General features: G+C 39.7%; 2 protein-coding genes across 2 annotated transcripts; both read left to right on the forward strand.

Moving 5' to 3' along the window:
* Positions 1-598: 598 nt before the first annotated feature.
* tlr3 (toll-like receptor 3) lies at positions 599-5,103 on the forward strand. Its single transcript, XM_026360771.1, has 5 exons — positions 599-959; positions 1,522-1,983; positions 2,154-2,348; positions 2,496-4,351; positions 4,532-5,103. The coding sequence occupies exons 1-5, from the start codon at positions 924-926 to the stop codon at positions 4,761-4,763; spliced, it is 2,781 nt and encodes a 926-aa protein (XP_026216556.1). The 5' UTR covers positions 599-923; the 3' UTR covers positions 4,764-5,103.
* Positions 5,104-6,289: 1,186 nt separating this feature from the next.
* On the forward strand, positions 6,290-12,332 carry LOC113162644 (cytochrome P450 4V2). The gene is made up of 11 exons (XM_026360897.1): positions 6,290-6,875; positions 7,013-7,125; positions 7,492-7,577; positions 8,079-8,269; positions 8,356-8,425; positions 8,525-8,651; positions 8,745-8,918; positions 9,295-9,397; positions 10,059-10,193; positions 10,714-10,893; positions 11,025-12,332. Exons 1-11 carry the CDS (start codon positions 6,683-6,685, stop codon positions 11,186-11,188), a joined length of 1,536 nt encoding a protein of 511 aa, XP_026216682.1. The 5' UTR covers positions 6,290-6,682; the 3' UTR covers positions 11,189-12,332.
* Positions 12,333-19,595: the final 7,263 nt, after the last annotated feature.

The raw sequence follows: 19,595 nt of genomic DNA on the forward strand, positions 1-19,595 counted from the left end.
CGCGCAGCCGTGAAGTTTATTCTAAGGTCACAGTAAACATCAGCTGGCATTTACCAGGGACTATTTACCAAATGATACCCCAACGCCTCCCAAACAGACAGGTTATTTTAAAGCAGCCTCCAGCAGGCTTTCGTGCTTGTTTCTCACCTGACACCTGCTGTCTGATAGTTTCTGTTCTTTTTTTGTTTTATTTCTATTTTTACGTCTCCATTGTTGCAAACCGAGGTTTGTTAGGGACCGTCTGCAAATGTCAATCAGTCTATATCACTATAGTATCTCAATAATTTCCATGGCATGTGACATATTTCCTCAGAATCTGCTCTAAAATGTGCAGCAACACATCTCCCTGAGAGATACTCAGTACTCTGCATATTTAGGAATAATATTTCAATGAAAATATTACTATCATATCTCAATAACGCATATTATCTGATATGATATACTATTTCCCGACTAGCAAACATCAGACACAGATCGGTGCATCTGTTTTCCAGAGATGTTTCAGCTGATTGCCTGTTGAAAAACCACCTTCACACCAGTCTTAGGGCCAAGTGGTGCCTGCGCCTTTTAATGACCGAGGATCACCTGAACGCCACGCCTCACCAAACTCTTACCGAAGTTTATTCACGTTCAACAGGGATCAACAGAGCATAACCACATAATAACATCTATTACTACATCTGATTGACGCCTCTCTAATTCTTAGGATGTAGTGGGAATTTCATTCAAACTTGTACTTCTTCTGATTAACATCCAGCATAAAACACTTCATGTTGCCATCGATCCAGTCAAAAGTGTGGAAGTGAAACCGGAGCTACCATTTCCTTATTCTCTTGCCTTGTTGCTGCAGTGTCTGATTTCAAGCTTTCTCTAAGACCCATGTGTGCACTTCTGAAGAATACAGAGTTTGGTGAAGTCATATTATGCAACAGATACCTAATATGCAAAGGCATCGTTTGGTAAGCAGCATTATTCTATTCTCAGTATGAGCCAGTGTTGGAGGGTGTGAAATGACAGCGTGGCACTGTGGTAAAAATATTTAAAGAGAGACCCCTAACCAGCAGATTCTCTATCCTAAATGATGGCAAATGTTGTCTATCTCCATGTAACCTGCTAATCCAAGGACAGCGTCATGTTTTTGTAACATATTTCTGTAGACATGTGTTGTATTGGTACAAATAAAACACCTTTCCCTCACTTTAAGTACATTATCTATACTTATTAGTTATTAAAACTTTGACTAATAGAGATAAACCCACAGAGAATTATCATTGTTTCGTTATCACCTTATGTTTTGATTCACCCACGTTGTTTCTTGGCAGTTTTTAGATACGAGGCTCAGATTAACCCACGTTATGAAACCAAACAGCAGACAGACAGTTGTAGCTTGCTGGTGATGCATTTTTCAAACCAACAAATGGTGACTAATGGACTCTTATTAGCTTTTTTTTTTGCCAGGATGTAAATATTCAGCATCTCCTAAATATGGCTTATTCAGATTGTATTACTCTTTTTTTTAAGGTTTTTGAAGCAATGTGTGTCCATCGGTCTCTTCTCCTGACATGGGTCATCATCATATGTTCTTTTATGACGAGACATTGTGTGGCCTCCCAGAAGAAAACCTCCTGTCAAGTGCAAGATGGCAGAGCTGACTGCAGCCACCTGAGCCTCAGAGCCGTCCCTCCAGACCTTCCCAGGAACATCACCAGTCTGGACATGTCTCATAACAGGTTGATTGGGATTGCAGCTTTATCGCTAAAACCGTACCCACGCCTCATCCACCTTGATGTCAGCTTCAACAGTATCACCAAGCTGGAGGATAGTTTGTGCCAGACACTACCTTTTCTGCAGACGCTGAACATGCAGCACAACGAAGTCCATTTTCTAAAGAAGGAGGATCTCAACCATTGCACCAACTTAACACTGTTGAATTTGGCCAGTAATAGGCTAAAGCTACACGGAGAGCCCTTCTCTGTTCTACAGGTACACACTGTATCCTGCTGGTTCACTAACAGCCTGAGAGATAAATAGATTAACAGCATCATTGCACATTATAAACAATACACTAAAGTACATCATCACGGTTGGAGGTTGATTTGTTTTGCATTGCATTAGCAGTATTTGTGTTTTTATTCTCCTTTCTTGATTCACAGAACCTAAAGTTTCTTGACGTTTCTGCAAACAAACTGCCGTCACCCAGGCTCGGCTCTCAGCCCCAGCTGCCCAGCCTGGTGACCCTCAACCTGGCATTCAATGAAATCACTGCTCTGAAGAAAGATGACTTTTCTTTCCTTAACCGTTCGTCCTTCCTACAAGTCCTCAACCTGTCATCGGTGTCGCTGAAAACAGTAAGAAACCTGCCTGAAAATGGGAACTGAAATTGAGCTGTCAAAACTGTAACGAGCCAATCTGCTGCAGTGCCGTGGTTTCAGTTGTCTTGTTTTGTTTCCCTTTTCTGTTTCACTGCATGATATATTTGTTTTGTTTTATTGCAGTTGGATCCTGGTTGCTTTAAGCCCATTTCAGGCCTACGCACTTTAATCATGGATATGAGCAATATGGGCACACTGGCTATTTCTAAACTCTGCTCAGAGCTGGCAGGGACGTCCATTGATGCCTTGTCTCTTCGGAAGATGAAGCTGGTCACAGTTACAAACACAACCTTCACAGGGCTTCACAAAACCAACTTAACCTTTCTGGATCTGTCTTATAATGGACTGGGTAAAATTGAAGGAGGCTCGTTTCAATGGCTGTCCAGACTTCAGACTCTAGTTTTGGCTCACAACAATATCAAGCACCTGACAAAAGAGACATTCGAGGGGCTCAAAGGTTTGAAAAAACTCCAGCTGACCAGAGCTTTGGTGAAGAGTCATACATCCTCCACCCAGATTATTAACGATTTCTCTTTCCAGCCATTAAGCAGCCTGGAGAGTTTGATTTTACAGAATACTGCAGTTCGAAACCTCACTGAACACACCTTTACAGGCCTGACAAGTCTTAAAGAACTTGATATGAGCTGGAGTAGTTACACTGTGCTCAGAAACATCACCAGTAAGACCTTGGTGTCACTTGCTGAGTCACCGCTCATAAAACTGAACCTGGCAGGTACAGCGATATCCCAGATTAATCCTGGGAGCTTTTCTGTTTTTAAAAACCTCACCACTCTTCTGCTAGATAACAATCACATCAAACAAACCCTCACTGGCAGAGAGTTTGAAGGCCTGGGTCAAGTTCAAGAGATTCACATGGCTAACAACCAGCAGACAGTCAACCTGAGCTCCACGTCGTTTGTTTATGTGCCAAATCTTAGGGTTCTAACGTTGGGAAAAAGTCTTAGATCCACAGCCTTGAACCTGGATCCCTCTCCATTCAGACCCCTGTCCAAGCTCACCGTCCTGGATCTCAGCAACAATAACATTGCTAACATCAGAGAGAACATGTTGGAGGGTCTTGTGAACCTGAAGGTGCTGAAGCTTCAGCACAACAACTTAGCTCGTTTGTGGAAGAGCGCCAACCTAGGTGGGCCCGTTTTGTTTCTCAAAGGGGCACAGAGCTTGACGACCTTAGAGTTGGATAGTAATGGGCTGGATGAGATCCCAATAGATGCTCTGAGAGGTTTAAGTAACCTCAGTGAACTAAGCCTTGGTGAAAATCTTCTAAACAATTTAAAGGACTCCATTTTTGATGATCTTACCTCACTGCAGATTTTCCGTTTACAGAAGAACCTGATCACAACTGTAAGACCTGAAGTGTTCAAAACTCCTCTGAGCAACCTCAGCCTGCTTGTTATGGACAAAAATCCATTTGACTGCACATGTGAGAGCATCCTGTGGTTTGTGACATGGCTAAACAACACAAAAATGACCAGCGTGCCAGCTCTCAGGGACCAGTATAGGTGCAACACTCCACTAGCTTACTTTAACCGCTCCATCGCTGACTTTGACACCCTTTCTTGCAAAGACATGACCCCATTTCAGGCTCTTTACATTTTGAGCAGCACAGTTGTCATAATGTTAATGGTAACTGCTCTTCTTGTGCGCTTCCACGGCTGGAGGATCGAGTTTTACTGGACCATACTGATCAATCGCACCTTAGGCTTTAGTGATGCCAAAGTTGAAGAGGGTAGAGAATTTGAGTATGATGCTTATGTCATACATGCAGAGCAAGATGCCCGCTGGGTGGAGAGAAGGCTGGAGCCTTTAGAGAACGATAATTGCAAGTTTTGCTTACAGGATCGAGATTCAGTCATTGGCACGCCGTATCTTCAATCCATCGTTGACAACATGAGAAAATCAAGGAAAATCTTGTTTGTTGTCACTGAAAGTCTTCTCAACGATCCCTGCTGCAGACGGTAAAATAAACATACACTCCTCGATATACTGAACATTTTTACTCTTTATACAAGTTCAAGTAAATCAGACATGCTATTTTGAACTTAATACTGTATGTTTGCTCCTGCTTGTTCAGTATTTGGTGGATTGAACACTCCGTTGTCTCCCTGCCCTCCTACCCTTTGTCTTTTCCCGTCCAGATTTAAAGCCCATCATGCTTATCACCAGGTCATTGAAGCCAACAGGGATTCAGTGGTTCTGATTTTCCTGGATGATGTTCACGACTACAAGTTATCTAGTGCACTCCTCCTCCGCAGGGGCATGCTGCGCCCATGTTGCATTCTGGATTGGCCTGTCCAGAGGGAGAGGGTGCCCGCCTTTCACCAGAAACTCCTCATAGCCCTTGGCATGACTAATCGATTGCAGGAATGACTGTTTTTCACTCATAATAACAGGTGGTGTGATTTGTATGATACTGTAATAATAAACTGTTGGGTAGGTAAATTGTTGCCCTCTGTGTGAATATTCTGTTATTGTATAGTGTGTATTATGGCCCTTTGGTGTTTCTGTATTTTGGTTATTTGTCGTTTAATGTTTCTGAAGGACAAAAACATTATGTTCTAGGGATAATGTTTAAATTAGAAGGATAAACCATGAAAACCTATTGTACAGTAGGTATTTTTTTCTTTTGTTTATGCTATCTCCTAAAGTGTTTGTGATAATATAGCTGGGAAAATCCCCTTTGAGGATAAATAAAGTGACATCATAAGTCTTTTTAGTCTGTATAGTTATTTTACTACTATAGTTACCAATACTAGGAAAACATAGTCAAACAGCACAAGTGATGTTGTTTATTTCAGGCAGGCACATATTGTGTCATTCTGACATCTAGTGGTTGTAGTAAGAAACTACAGTATTTTTATGTTCCAATATTCTGCCACTAAACATTAGTAGTGTGATTGTTGACAGGGTTAAAGTCAAGATGCATGTGTTCGGTAGTTGACCTCTTAAAATTCTGCAATTATACCACGAGCACTTTTTCTGTGAGCAGTCTAAAACATATTCTTACATATACATATTCTTCTTAAAACATATTTCCTGTTCAGAGTTAATTTATGATGTTGTCACTCTAAAGGTTTTCAGATTTGAAGAAATATTTGCATATCCTGGGAAGGTTCACCACTGCTCCAAGTTTTTTTCTCATCATGGTTCACTGGAGTCTCAAAGCCTCAGAAATGGTTTTCTGGACTGATACATATCATTTACTTTGATTCTGTTCTTAAATTCTTTTGTTGTTTTTTTTTAGCACGCTGCACTTTGTCAGACAGCTTCTATTTAAGTTATTTCTTAAAATGTAATTCAGCTTTCCAAAAAATGTGGTTACAGTTCACAGTTCATTCATGATTCAGCAAGGGCAGGGAGGCAGGTTTGGACAGCAGTTTTCCCTTATGAAATAAAATCAGCATTCAAAAACTGCATTTTGTAGTTGCTTGGTCCATCTTTGTATAATCTAAAAAATCAGTTTTAAGGTCTGAATAAGTTCAGTGTCACAAATATGGAAAATAAATAAATAAATAAAAATCTCGATGACCTAAATATGCTTATGGTAGCTATGTCCTTTTATTTGATGGCAAAGTTAGTGTGGCACCACCCATGGCCACAAAAAGACCATAAAAGGTTAGGGTTGATAACATTTAACACATGTTACTCATACTATGATTAAAATATAATAATAATTCTAAACATTGTAAAAACAATAACAGTAAATGTTATTTAGAAAAAATAAACACATACCCTACTATATTGACTCATGTTATTAAAATCGAGCTTCTTGAAATCAAGACCAAAATTCTCTGTCATAAAATATAACCAGTGCGGAGATAAGGCTGTTATTTATTAACCATTAGGTTGGACATGACATAAAAAGATTGTTATTTGAACCAGACTGGGGGAGAATAAGTCAGATGAAGACCTTGGTCAGAGGCAGACGACATGGTAAATAATTAACATCTTCATTATATAATATATTTATATATGATACCAATATTTACAGCTCGGTTCACATTTCACTATTAATGTTTATGCAACCCTCATGTGTCGTGTTATGTATATACTGTTGTGATCTAAAGCATATGACACTAGCAGAGGACACTACGTACAATATGGTACTGTCTCAGGGCAATAAATGACAAAAGTGCAGTGGAACCCCTTGACACAGTGAGTTGTCAGTGATTGACAGCAGAGGAGGAGAAAAGTAGAGCACACGTCACAACCTCTTTATAATCAAGGCACAGCCTGGTGCTACCACTTAAACCCACACATAAACTGGTGACAGACCCTGCAGAAACAAGATGGAAGTTCTACTCGGCACTTACACCATAGCTTTATTTGGAGTCAGCATCTTCATTGCTACTCTGACCTACATCACCTACAAGCTGCTCGCCAGTTACCTGCACAAATGGTATGAGATGAAGCCCATTCCGGAGGTGCCAGGAACATACCCGTTCATTGGAAATGCACTCCAGTTCAAAACCAATGCAGGAGGTAAGAAAGCAATCAACATGTTGAGGCTGCGTAGGCTGACTTATAAGCATAAGAGCATGAGGCACATGGGAACTCATGTAATGCACAATTTTAAAAAGACTCACATTAAAGTTTTTTTCTTTTACTCTTGGTTTCAGATTTCTTTAGTCAAATTCAGGAGTACACCGTTGTGTTTCGTGATTTACCGCTGCTTAAACTCTGGGTTGGAATGATCCCATTTGTGGTTCTGTTTCACCCTGAAACTGTTGAGGTAGGTTGATTAGAAACTCCCCTCTTTACAACATCAGGTAATGCAGCAGGTGTAGGTCTAGCTTTGTGCACACACCTTTGTGTAGGTGAATGCTTTGTCGAGTATGTTTGATTTTTATTCAGTGATATTTAAGCAACTGCAGTGTTTGCACAGGAAAACTGCAGCACTGAAGCTGAATTCAGCCAGACAACTCGAATTGACCTCAGCCCTGTTAGTCCTTTCATCACAACATGGTTATATCACTTTTGCACACTGCTGTTGGCCCACTACACTTGTAACTATACAGTAAATACAGTACACAGCCATATAAATAAATCAACTGAGTACACTACAGCACAGTCACAGACATGTTTGTGCCTTTTATAGAAAGTTCTCACAAACCCTGTCCACATGGAAAAAGCATATGCATACAAATTCCTCCACCCTTGGCTTGGGACTGGTCTCCTCACCAGGTATGTACTGCACATGAAACTCTCTCTCTCTCCATTTATACATGTATAACCTGCAGGTGGGAAACGGTCAAGACGTCACTGGCTCGTCAACAGGGAATCTTGTGTCATCAGCTCTTAAAGCTACGATGTGCAACTTCTCAACATCAATCCATCCAATCAAGCAGAAACAACTGATGATTATCACAGTGAGAAAACACTGGGGAATATGATATATGTTTGGTGAAGTTCTGTTCATTTTAGTATAATATTGGCTCAGTGGTGAAGCTGAGGGTAAGGTAATCAAAAACCAAATTTACTCTTGTTTGATCACGAATATCTGTAAATTTCATGTAAATTTGTTTTCTATGTACGTTATCGTGAGACCACAAAGTTGCCTCAAAGTCAAAGGGAAAAACTTGTTTCCCAGTAAACTAGAAAATGACTAAATTGGGCTAAAGTAAAGTTTCATTCTTGCTTGTGTGTATAGAACTCCCTTTTGATTTGTTTTCCTTCTTTTTTCAGCACTGGGCGTAAGTGGCGTCAGCGGCGAAAGATGTTGACTCCCACCTTCCACTTTTCCATCCTGACAGACTTCTTGGAAGTGATGAATGAGCAGGCAGAGATTCTAGTGGGGAAGTTGGAGAAGAAGGCCGGGAAGGGTCCATTTAACTGCTTCAGTCACATCACCCTCTGTGCCTTGGACATTATCTGTGGTAAGCACATGCACTTATATTGGCTAGTAGATTCAATCACTGGACACTATGTTGAACACAGTCTTGTTTAAACAATGTCTTTCCAGAAACTGCAATGGGAAAGAAAATTTACGCCCAGAGTAATTCTGATTCAGAATATGTTAGAAGTGTGTACAAGTAAGTTATTTAATTTTTTTTCTACAGGCAGTGGTTAAAGATCATCTTAGAAAGTTTATTTCACATTTGTTGTCTCTTACTTTGCTTTTCTGTCCGCAGAATGAGTGACATCGTCAGCCGCAGACAGAGGACACCTTGGTTTTGGCCTGACTTTGTGTACAACTACTTCGGCGAGGGCCGGGATCATGACAAGACACTGAAGATCCTCCATTCCTTTACATACAAGGTGAGTAATGGAATTAGTGGTTACTGCAATGCTGAACTCATCAGTCAAAGCAACCGAAGACCTCATTCTGCCTCCATCTGCGTGTCTTCTCAGGTTATACACGAAAGAGCGGAGAGCATTTCCTCTACTGAGTCAGACAGCGACTCTGACAAGGGCACGAGGAAGAGACGAGCGTTTCTGGACATGCTCCTGAAGACCACATATGAGGATGGAAACAGGATGAGCCATGAGGATATTCAGGAAGAAGTGGACACCTTTATGTTCAGGGTTAGTTGTTCACTAAGTCTCACAGTGCAGCACCACACATTTCAAGCTGCTTTAATTCATATTTTAGACAAACAAGCACCAAATGGCAGACATAGTTAATGATTAGCCAGGGAACACAGTGGAGCATTAGCAGCCTTAAAGCAACATAATTCCCTCAGGAGTTAATGGATCCCAAAATAAAATGAACAGGAGAGAGAATATCAAACTTAACTTTGTGCAGTGGTTAGAAATACAACTAAAAATAGGACATTGTTTGCTAACATTTCTACCATAATAACGTTGGAAGGTGACAATATGACAGTGTTGAAATCTTCTAATGGAGCTTTAAACGATTAAAATGAGTCATTTTCTGCATTTACTCACCTTTATTTTGCAGGGCCATGATACCACAGCAGCCTCTATGAACTGGGCCTTACATCTGCTGGGCTCCCACCCCGAGGCACACAGCAAAGTTCAACAAGAGCTTCAGGAGGTGTTCGGTAACAGTAACATCCTCCCCATCGCTCCACACCTTCTCACATAATTTATTCTCTGCCTGAAGGCCTTGTGAATCATCTATGTTCAGACTCATTTATTCTCCGAGTCAAGGGGAGCGTAGCAAAGTTAAAAGCACAGTAAAGTATAATAACTGGGAGAATCCTTGCTAAAATACAATCAGGAGAAGCAATGTCATGTATTTCTGCTGCTATGTGGAGGAACTCTGTATGTTTTGGTGATATACGCTATAATATATGGCCGTGCAATGATAGCAGATGCTACGTTTGCCCAGTATCTTTCCTTATATTTAAGCATAGAAGAATGTATTTATCATGTCCTCCCACCAATGAGTCCAATGTAAAATTACACACCTAGTTATCTAATACAGTACATCAATGATGTTAGAAGTTGTTTATTCATGGTCCATAGGCAGGATTTCATCTTTCTATGACTTTACATTGCAGTAGAGACTCTTAACTGTTGAACCTGTGTACTATAAATATCTTATCTAGAAAAATAACACAGGTGTGCCTCTTCAGTTCAACAGTAAACTATTAATACACTGCTACTGTAGAAAGTGATGCCGGTTTAGAACATATCAAACATATACTGTAGAAGTAGACCTCTAAGAGTCTAAGAGTGTTTCCTGGTTAATGTGCGAAGGTACGTCGGACCGCCCGGTTAACACAGAGGACCTGAAGAAGCTCAAGTACCTGGAGTGTGTGATCAAGGAGGCCCTGCGACTGTTTCCCTCTGTGCCTTTCTTCGCCCGCAGCATCTGTGAAGACTGCTACATTAGTGAGTTACAGATAAGTGGGGACACCTGAATGAAACATTCATTTTTTAGTGATGACAAATTATGCAAACAGATGTAAACGTCATATTAAAGGAGAGTTCAGGTTTAATATAACTGAGGTCTTAATTTTTATAGTTCTGTCCACTGTACATGGCACCATACACAACAAGATAACAGATAAAGTCTGGGAATGTGATGGCGTAGCTAAAAACAAGTTTAAAAGGGCACCAGCGGTCAAACAGTCAGACAGGCTGTTTGATCACACGCCATAAATTTCTGCCCATTGGACTTTGTTGTGTTGATGCAATATTTTTTTAGACCTTAGCAAATAATGTGGTGATTACTGTTATAACCACTGGATGTGGTGACCAAACTATGACAAATAGATCCCAAATTCTAAACCACACATTTTGTTTTTAACTCTTGGAGTGTGAGGATTTCTATTAGCCTAAACTAAAGCTGTGTATTTAATAATACATGATAAACACTCTTTTCTTAAATAAGTTATGCTTTTACTTGCAGATGGTTTCAAAGTTTCCAAAGGTGCCAACGCCATTATCATCACCTACGCTCTCCACCGAGACCCACGATACTTCCCTGAACCTGAGGAATTCAGACCTGAACGTTTTCTCCCTGAGAATTCAGAGGGACGACCTCCTTATGCGTACATCCCCTTCTCTGCCGGACTTCGCAACTGTATAGGTAAAAAAGAATAGAAAGAACATAGAGAGACTCACTCTACTCCATCTCCATATTTACACTAACGTCAGGATGAGGCTGTTAAATTCTGTGTGTCATCATTGTGTGTGTTCTGTGTGTGTAACGATCACCAGGTCAGCGTTTTGCACTCATGGAGGAAAAGGTGATTTTGTCGTCCATATTGCGTAACTTCAGTGTCGAGGCCTGTCAGAAACGTGAAGATTTGCGGCCAGTGGGAGAGCTCATCCTTCGACCAGAGAAGGGCATCTGGATCAAACTGGAAAAGAGGACAACTTAAACTTCATCAAAGTGTGCATGAATGTTTTAACACACAGATATCTGTACAATAATGTTGTGTAAAAATGTAAGTAGAAAGAATTAAAAGCTGATAATTACATACAAACTTTATAATACAGAATTTATCAGAGGAAGAGTGTATTACTTTTAGAAAATGAACTGGTCATTATGAAACACACTATTAATTATTAACTGAATGAAAGTGAGATTAATGGTGCAACTGCAATGTCATTTGTCACTGCCAAACATTTCTAGCGATCGTGCTTTAAAAAAAGGAACCAATCATGCAGACTCAAAACACCAGATCTAAAGATTAGAACTATTTTTAGAGATGCTCTGTTATTGCAGTATGCATAAATCCATAGGAAACACATGGATACAAATGTTTTATCCTTCCATTGTTTTTGTGGGACTTTATACATATTGTGTGATATTAGTTTGTAATGAAATGCACAATCCCTTTAATGCAGAAGTGCATAACATGGCTTAGAAACTAACACTTTATTACATTTAGAAAACACCACAAATGAATGCTAATTTTTAGCCTCCTAGCTGCAGCTTGTTCCCCTTGTATGACCCCATACTACAGCACTTAAACTTTATTGTTTTATTTAAGCTGACATGATCATATATTAACATTAACAACAACAACAACAAAAAAAAAAAAACAGATGAATTGAAGTTTTTACTTTTAGCCCCTAATACAGGGTGTAAAATCACTCCATCCTATGTTCCCCATATAGTAACAGGATAGCATCTTTCTTCTGACCTGTCCTTACATAATTACAACCCAACGATACTGTACAAACTTTCTTTGGTTGCTCTTATGAGAAAACATTTGGTTCATTATAAGGAGCAAAACTCTCTTTACTCTCTGAATCACATTGAGGTCAGAAGGATCCATTGTAACAAAGTAGGAATCATAGCATGACACAGTTACAAATGACCCCATCCATAATGTCATAGGATGATTTAGCTGGCATGCCTGCAGGGCCTAACACTAAAATGACATGACTGATGAATTGCATGCTCTTTTCCAATGCTATTATTTGAATTATTGAGAACATCTCCAATCAATGGCCGGACGCCTGAGCTCCAAAAAAGTTAAAGAGTTCATTTTTTAAGAATTTCTAATAAATGGCTTGGATGAAGGAACTTTTGGTCAGATTAAATGTGTTGCTTCACCGGTTTGCATTACATTCATTTTCAGAACACTATGCACCTGTTAAAGTTTTTAATGTTGGTGCATCATTTTAGCCTTGTTGAATGAATCCAAAGAACTTTGTAAACATGTTCATAAGGAGCCTAAACATTGGTATAGAAAAGCTTTCACCGAGATAATTATCTATACAGTTGGTAGGCAGCTCATATCAGTGCAGAGTTATCTGTAGATAGAGCTGCTGATCAGCATTTACTCTTTGACTCTCAACACCCTACAGAACACAAATGGGCAGTGAACAGAACCCCACACCACCATGCTGAGAGCGTGCCTACATGACAGAAGGAAAGGAGAAGGAACACAAACACACGAAGGAAACGCTCCAAACCTAAGGCTATCCACTCTGGACAAAGCTGGAACAAGATTTATCTGGAGCACATTCACAGCAGACAGGGAAGAAAATAAGAACGAATGGAACGATATTGTCATTCTGTATGTTGTGGGGGTGTCAACACACACAGCATCACTCTACATTTCAAATCCAGCGAGACACTGAGGCAGAGGCTTGTTCACCCCGAGGATAAAACACCCAGATACAAACAGGGCAATATAGTGCATGCAGTGTATTACAGACTTGAACAACAACGTTGCAAACACATGGAACAACATGTTCCAGTCCTTACTGGACCAAGAAGGCAGGTGGTATGACTGAGGCGTGAAGGAGGCCACTCCTGTCAAGGTCGAAGGACCCTCTCTCTCAACAGAGGAGGTGGGCTAAAACATAATCTATCTTCGACTTTCATCACTCTCCAGGTGGTTTCACATTCATTCACACTTTGTCACACATGGTGCCGGTGACAGGTGGAACAACAACCCACAGGTGACCATAACGACTTAATGACTCCACAGAGTTCTCACATAACGTAAAAAAACACTTTATTTAAGTTAAAGCTTAAATAACTAATAATAATAAATATTAAAGCCCAAAAACTACATCCTGCAGCCTTGATATAAAATATAAAATACATATAATTTAATGACATTTACATTATAATTGTAATTACCAGCAAACAAGTCAACATCGAAAGAGCAAATGAATGAAGAATTACTATTATTAGTAAATGTAATGTAATAACTGAATTTTAAATTCACACTAGTGATTATTAAATGTACTGTTACTGTCTGCTACAGTGTTGTTGAAAAAAATATGTTGTGTTATCACTTTACAGTAATCCTATAAGAACTAGACAGAACAGTGAAAACAACATGAAAGGCTTCGATCAGACTTTAATGTCAGCGGGTTTCCTGTGAGACTCACACACACCCTTGGGCTATGTGATGAAATTTAATGAAACCACTTTGAGAAGCAAAATGATGACAGATTTCCCCATTTCTGTTCCAAAATTGAAGGTTTGTTGAATGAATTTTGAAATATTGTTTGCCCACAGACAAAATAAAGTTCCCCAAGCTCTAAGGCAACAGTGAGGTCTTAATGTACTAGTGAGTAATGAGCAGTATATTAGAAAATTACCTTTAACGCGACCTGCTTTCACATATGATGTAGTTCAAACTAATGTCCAGAGAGAGGCAGCAGTGTATGCGTCTCTAAACATATGCAGTAGGTGAAGATAAGAATGAATTTAATCTGGTGTGTGTGTGTGTGTGTGTGTGTGTGTGTGTGTCAGACAGCGAGTGAGGGGGATGGTAGCGCAGCACAAACAGCACAGTGCCCAGAAGCTTCATGTGAATGTGAGTGACAGCTGTATTCAGCATGTGTACAGTTTATAGCCTGCGAGTTTCCGATTTTCAGTGTTCTGACACTTGAATGACATGATAAATGTGCAATGTCTCTTTAAAACTGGTTAATTAACACGTGTTCAGTGTTGAGGACACAGGAGCTCGCAAAATTTACAGTTCACATTCTCTCATTCCTTCTCTCAATGGTTTACATGCGACTGAGCAACAACAACAACATGTTATAATAAAAAAGGAATTTACACACAGCCTCATATTGTCTCAATAGTCTCGAAGGGGTAAGAAAAAATGTGCACTTGTCTGATTTTTCTTTTTCAGAATTAATTTCCTCATAGATTAATACAGGAGCTAGAATTAAAATTCATCAAATGTAAAATTTACAGATTGGTTAACTAATACATTTTGACTTCTGTCACATAAAAAGACAACACATATGTCCTTATAATGAAAGTGATTCTGTACCACACATTTCCACGATTGTCTTCAAACTTTAGTGGCTTATTGTTTCCATGCAATTTGTTCAGTATAAGTATGAAATATATGAGTTAAACACAGGCTGAAATTGGAAATTGATGCATTAAGTAATGATTCTCTAATTAGCCAAAGAAAAACTAGTACAGCTTTTCTGAAGATACTACATATGATATGTTTGTAACTTACCAATTAATATGAACCACAAGCCATGAATTTAATTTTCAGGTTATTAATCACGTTAGCGTAAAACAATACAATCATTTAATGCCCCATCAAGATCAATAGAGTGTTGAGTGTAGAGTGTGAAACTGCAGCTGCCTCAGGACACTAGAAAAAGATAAGACAGTATAGTATTTATATCTACATCTCTGTGATGTGTTATAGACCTTGGTGGCCCACAGCAGCACAGAGACCAGTGTTGAGGAGGATAGGATGTGACAGTATCACTGGATCTGACGGAGAACCATGCTGGAGCTTCATGACACACTGCTATCTCTATTGGTTGCTTTTTGTCACTCTCCCACACACGTATGCACACACACACACACACACACACACACACACACACACACACACACACACACACACACACACACACACACACACACACACACACACACACACACACACACACACAGCAGCACTCACGGTTAAACCACCCACTTGTATCCAGCACTTCTCCCTTTTGCTCCTTTCTCCTTTCTCAGCCTCCATTTGGTCCTTTCACATCAAGCGAATGACCCTATTAGAAACTGAACTCCGATAGGGATCGCCTTGTCCAATATGGAACGTGGAAGCAGGGAGTTGTGGACGGTGTGAGTGAAAGGGAACTGGTGAAACAAAGAGATGAACAGGAAGTGACTAGGGTTAGATCAAGTGAGAGCAAATGAGATATCAAGCTGAGTGACAGCGTGACAGCAGAAGTCAGAATTAAGGACAAATTAAAAGTGAGGATTAGTGAGAGGCAGTGATCACATACATCAGATATCTGTCTTCCACAATTATCAGCCGAGGATCTCACTGTCACAGCAAAGGAGGGATTTCTTTAGGTTAACCCCATCTGCCTGTCATCTTTACTGTTCCCATAGAAACACGTGGGTCGGTTGGCCACCAATTTTCAGGTGGATGGGTGCGCATTGCTCAAGGCGCCAAGGCCACGCGTTTTTCATTTTCTTTGAAGTACACCGATACTTAATCTCACAGCTAAATTGTTTGAAATGTAGGTCATGGCTCCAATTTTACTACAGTGGGGTAAGACTTAAAAACCTCCCATAGCTCAATACATCAGTGCCTAGTTCCTCTCATAGCTCGACTCCACAATACGTCTTTTACGTTTCTGTTCTCATTAATCACGGCAGTTTCTGGACATGCTTGATGTTAAGTTTCAATTATAAGCAGCCGCGGGTAAACAAAGGTGCCGGATTGGGGTCGAAACTATTTGCTGCAACTGCTGATGAGAAGTTGACAGAAGGATGTGGCAGTTAAAGGGACGTCTATATGACTGAATATTAAATGATGTCTCATGTTGTTATTTTCTAATATTTATTAGGAGCAGACTTATTTTTTAGTTTAGCGTAAAGTTTGTTTTTACTGCTTTTTTCACTTCAAACTTTTTAATTTGGTTCAGTTGTTTTAGACACTGGATTTGTTAGTTTCACTTTCACTTTTATTAGATTTTTTATTTTAATTTTGATTTGTATTTTTCAATCTTTATAGGCAGATTTCAGCATCGTGTTCTTCAAATTAAACTCTTATCTGTGTGCGTTCACTCTAGGAAGACTGACATTCAGTTATACAAAACATAACCAAGAATTTAATGCAAACACGAGGAGAACAATGACGGAGAACACTTAGCAAACACATGCACACACGTACTGATTCATAGTCATGTGTCAACTGAATAAAACTGAAAAGGAGAGGCTGTTTAAACACTATCCACCCTTTACTAACAACCCAGTAATGTGTACCACTAAATTTATAGTCTCATTAAATCAATATGTTTTATCTGGGCAAACAGAAGCTAGATGTTTGTTTTCCTTCAGGCATCATTTTCTTGTTGATTTTGAGGAACACTTATTGTTTCACTAAAGTGGTGGCTCTCTTCCTCCTAAGTGCCCGCACACTGGACTTTTGCATTAAACAGATGTTTGGTAAGCTGCACGCAACCACGTCAGTTGCCACAAATGCCATAAATATCCTCCCTTATTCCCCAGAAGTCGACTCACTTCATCTCCTGTTTTTACCTCTTCCGTCGTAGTCTGAAACATTTTTACTTCTCATTTCTAATTAATTTGACTTGTTTTGCTTGTTTTACTTTGGCTTTTTCTGCCTTTAGTTTTTAGGAGGCCATAATTAGATTATTAATAGTCCATCATTACATTTTGCTCACTCAAGATTTTGGTCATTTCACACAAAAGGTGCCATGTTCTGTGCTGTTTAACCTGTGAAGGTGTACAAAAGGGGTTGAGATGAACTAAAATCATATATCTACCAGTTTTCACACCACCTTTTATGAACTGTACTTCATGGGTAAATGCACAAAACCTCCCATATAACATGACATCCACAGTCTTCTTCTTCTCTTTCGGCTTTTCCCATCAGGGGTCGCCACAGCGAATCATCCTTCTCCACCTAACTCTATCATGGGCATCTTCTACCCTAACACTAGCCAACTTCATGTCCTCTGTTAAGACATCCATATATCTAATATGACATCCACAGTAATCCATGTAATATGCATGAACCTATTCAGCGACTCTTGTGTCTGATATGAAGCTGTATTAATTATTATTTAGGTCTCTTCATTAATTCTTTCTAGATTTTTCTCTAATCTGGAACTAATCTGTACATTTATTACTAGATTGAAAGAATAAAGGTATACAGTACATACAATACACAGGTGTGTCGTACTGGACTGTGCTTAGATACGAAAGCTACTTTACCTGAGTGATGACGTGGACTGAAACTTTACATACTGCACATGTCAACATATTAATAATAAGGTTTCATTAAAAAAGCAATCAGTACTGTGTTTATAATGTTGTCCCAGTAATGCCACAAAAGCTCCGCGTGCATCAATCAAACCAATCACTCAGCTCAAGTTAAATATGGTACTGGACAAATACAGAGGCCCAGTCTGATAAGTGACCTCTGTGCAAGTTCTCCCTACTTTAGAGGAGGAATAGAGAAACAGGCAGAATGAAAAGAAAGGTTTCACATGCTTTTCGAAGTCTGCACCTTATCTGGTTCTCCATGACTGACTCCCCCATGAGCCCCCGGGGTTCCCAGTGGGTACAAAGAAAAAGGGAAAGAAAGAGATCAACTGCATGCAGAATGCGTAGCACTGCATCCAAAATTGCCCTGAACCACAGAGCAGTGTGTAATTACCATTTTGAGGGCAGAAGAGTGTGTTAAGAGAGGCAAAGTGGCATGATCATTAGTGGGGCCTGACATGCACAAGAGGGCCAAGGTTATGGCTCCACCAAGGTTAGAGCCGGACTGAATCTTTAGCAGCTTCCACTCCATATATGCTCAAGAGTTTAAGTGGCCATTCAAGTATCACAAAGAAAAACTTCACTGCTCCTCTGTTCGACACAGTCTTCTCCAAAAGCTCAACATTTTCTCCAAAGATGGATATTAAAAGTTTAGCTTCAGGGTCTTTCTAACCAGTGACTTTGTTTTCCTGCCAAGCAATTTGTTTTTCTTTAATCACAGAGATTGAATTGGAATAACTTCTCTCATGCTAGATGTCTTATCCTCTAGCTCCTTCGCTGTCAGTCGAGTTTACAGAACAGACACAATAATATGATTATTACTGATTAATTGTTGGATGTTGTTTTTCTGACCTGTACTTGAAAGGATAAATTGGGTAAGTAAACTTTCACATAATGACAGTAGGCAAGAGGACATGTGACAGGTCACATGCCAGACCAAACAGCCAGAACTGGCATCAGTATTTGTTCTGGCGGCTATATTTAGCCAAATATTTACTGTGTATGATAGAAAAGCCAATGCGCTCTGTTTACTTGGATATGCATGAGACAGACATGTTAAGCTCTGCTCCTCATCTTGGCTGGATGACATTAGACAAACCTTAATGGATGCCACCTGAATCCCCAAAGGTTACTCATGTGATAACACTGGCAAATATCTTTATCACGGCTTAAGATGATAAAAAAATTCCATGTTTGCTTTGGGAAACAATATGCCAACTAAATAAACAGAACAATTTAATTACTTCATTCTAACCTCACGCCTGCCCTACCTCTGTTTCCCGTTCCAACTTTTCACGGCGCCTGTTAAAGAAAACTGATGCAAAGTCAACAAAGCTAGAAAGAAGCACTGACTGACATTGTTGTATTTTAGAAATTGTGAATCTTATCGACGTCCACAATGTGAAGATCATGGTGTTACTCTACTGTATGACCTTTAGGGTTGTGACACACGTCCAGGGCACAGAGAGGAACATAAGAATTAATTGAGAGTCATGTTTGTGTTCAACTAAAGAATAGACAAAAGTCCAGTATTCACCATTTTTATAGTAGGTGACATGTAGCCCATGTGTGTAATTGATGTCAAGGTTCCTAGTTATGGTTGGGTCTAAATATAATTTCAAGGTAATTGCAGTAACAGGTTATTTTCGAGGAGGCTTTGCGCGTTTAGGCTCGTGTGGTTTTTAAAAGGACACCTGGTGCAGGAGCAGATGAAGAGATTAAACTTTTGTCTGTGGTTGCAATGTCACTTCTTGATCAAATAGTCTATAGAGTAGTCACAACTGAACACATGAGCCACTTTAAGAAAGACCAAGGCCTTGTCCTCATTAATTAACCCAGCACTGAATGGCATCCCAGCACCTCGGAAAACATACAAGGAAACTAACAAGTAGGGTGAGAGAAGGACACAAAAGAGTGCTGGATCAGATAAAATGAGGAAGTGCTAAAATGTTAACACCAACATCATTTGCTTCCATTTATTTGCTTAAAATGTTCAGTTAAAGAAATAAAAAAAACGTCAGTAGTTT

Source organism: Anabas testudineus, chromosome 1 (assembly GCF_900324465.2).
Source record: "Anabas testudineus chromosome 1, fAnaTes1.2, whole genome shotgun sequence".
NCBI classification, from domain to species: domain Eukaryota; kingdom Metazoa; phylum Chordata; class Actinopteri; order Anabantiformes; family Anabantidae; genus Anabas; species Anabas testudineus.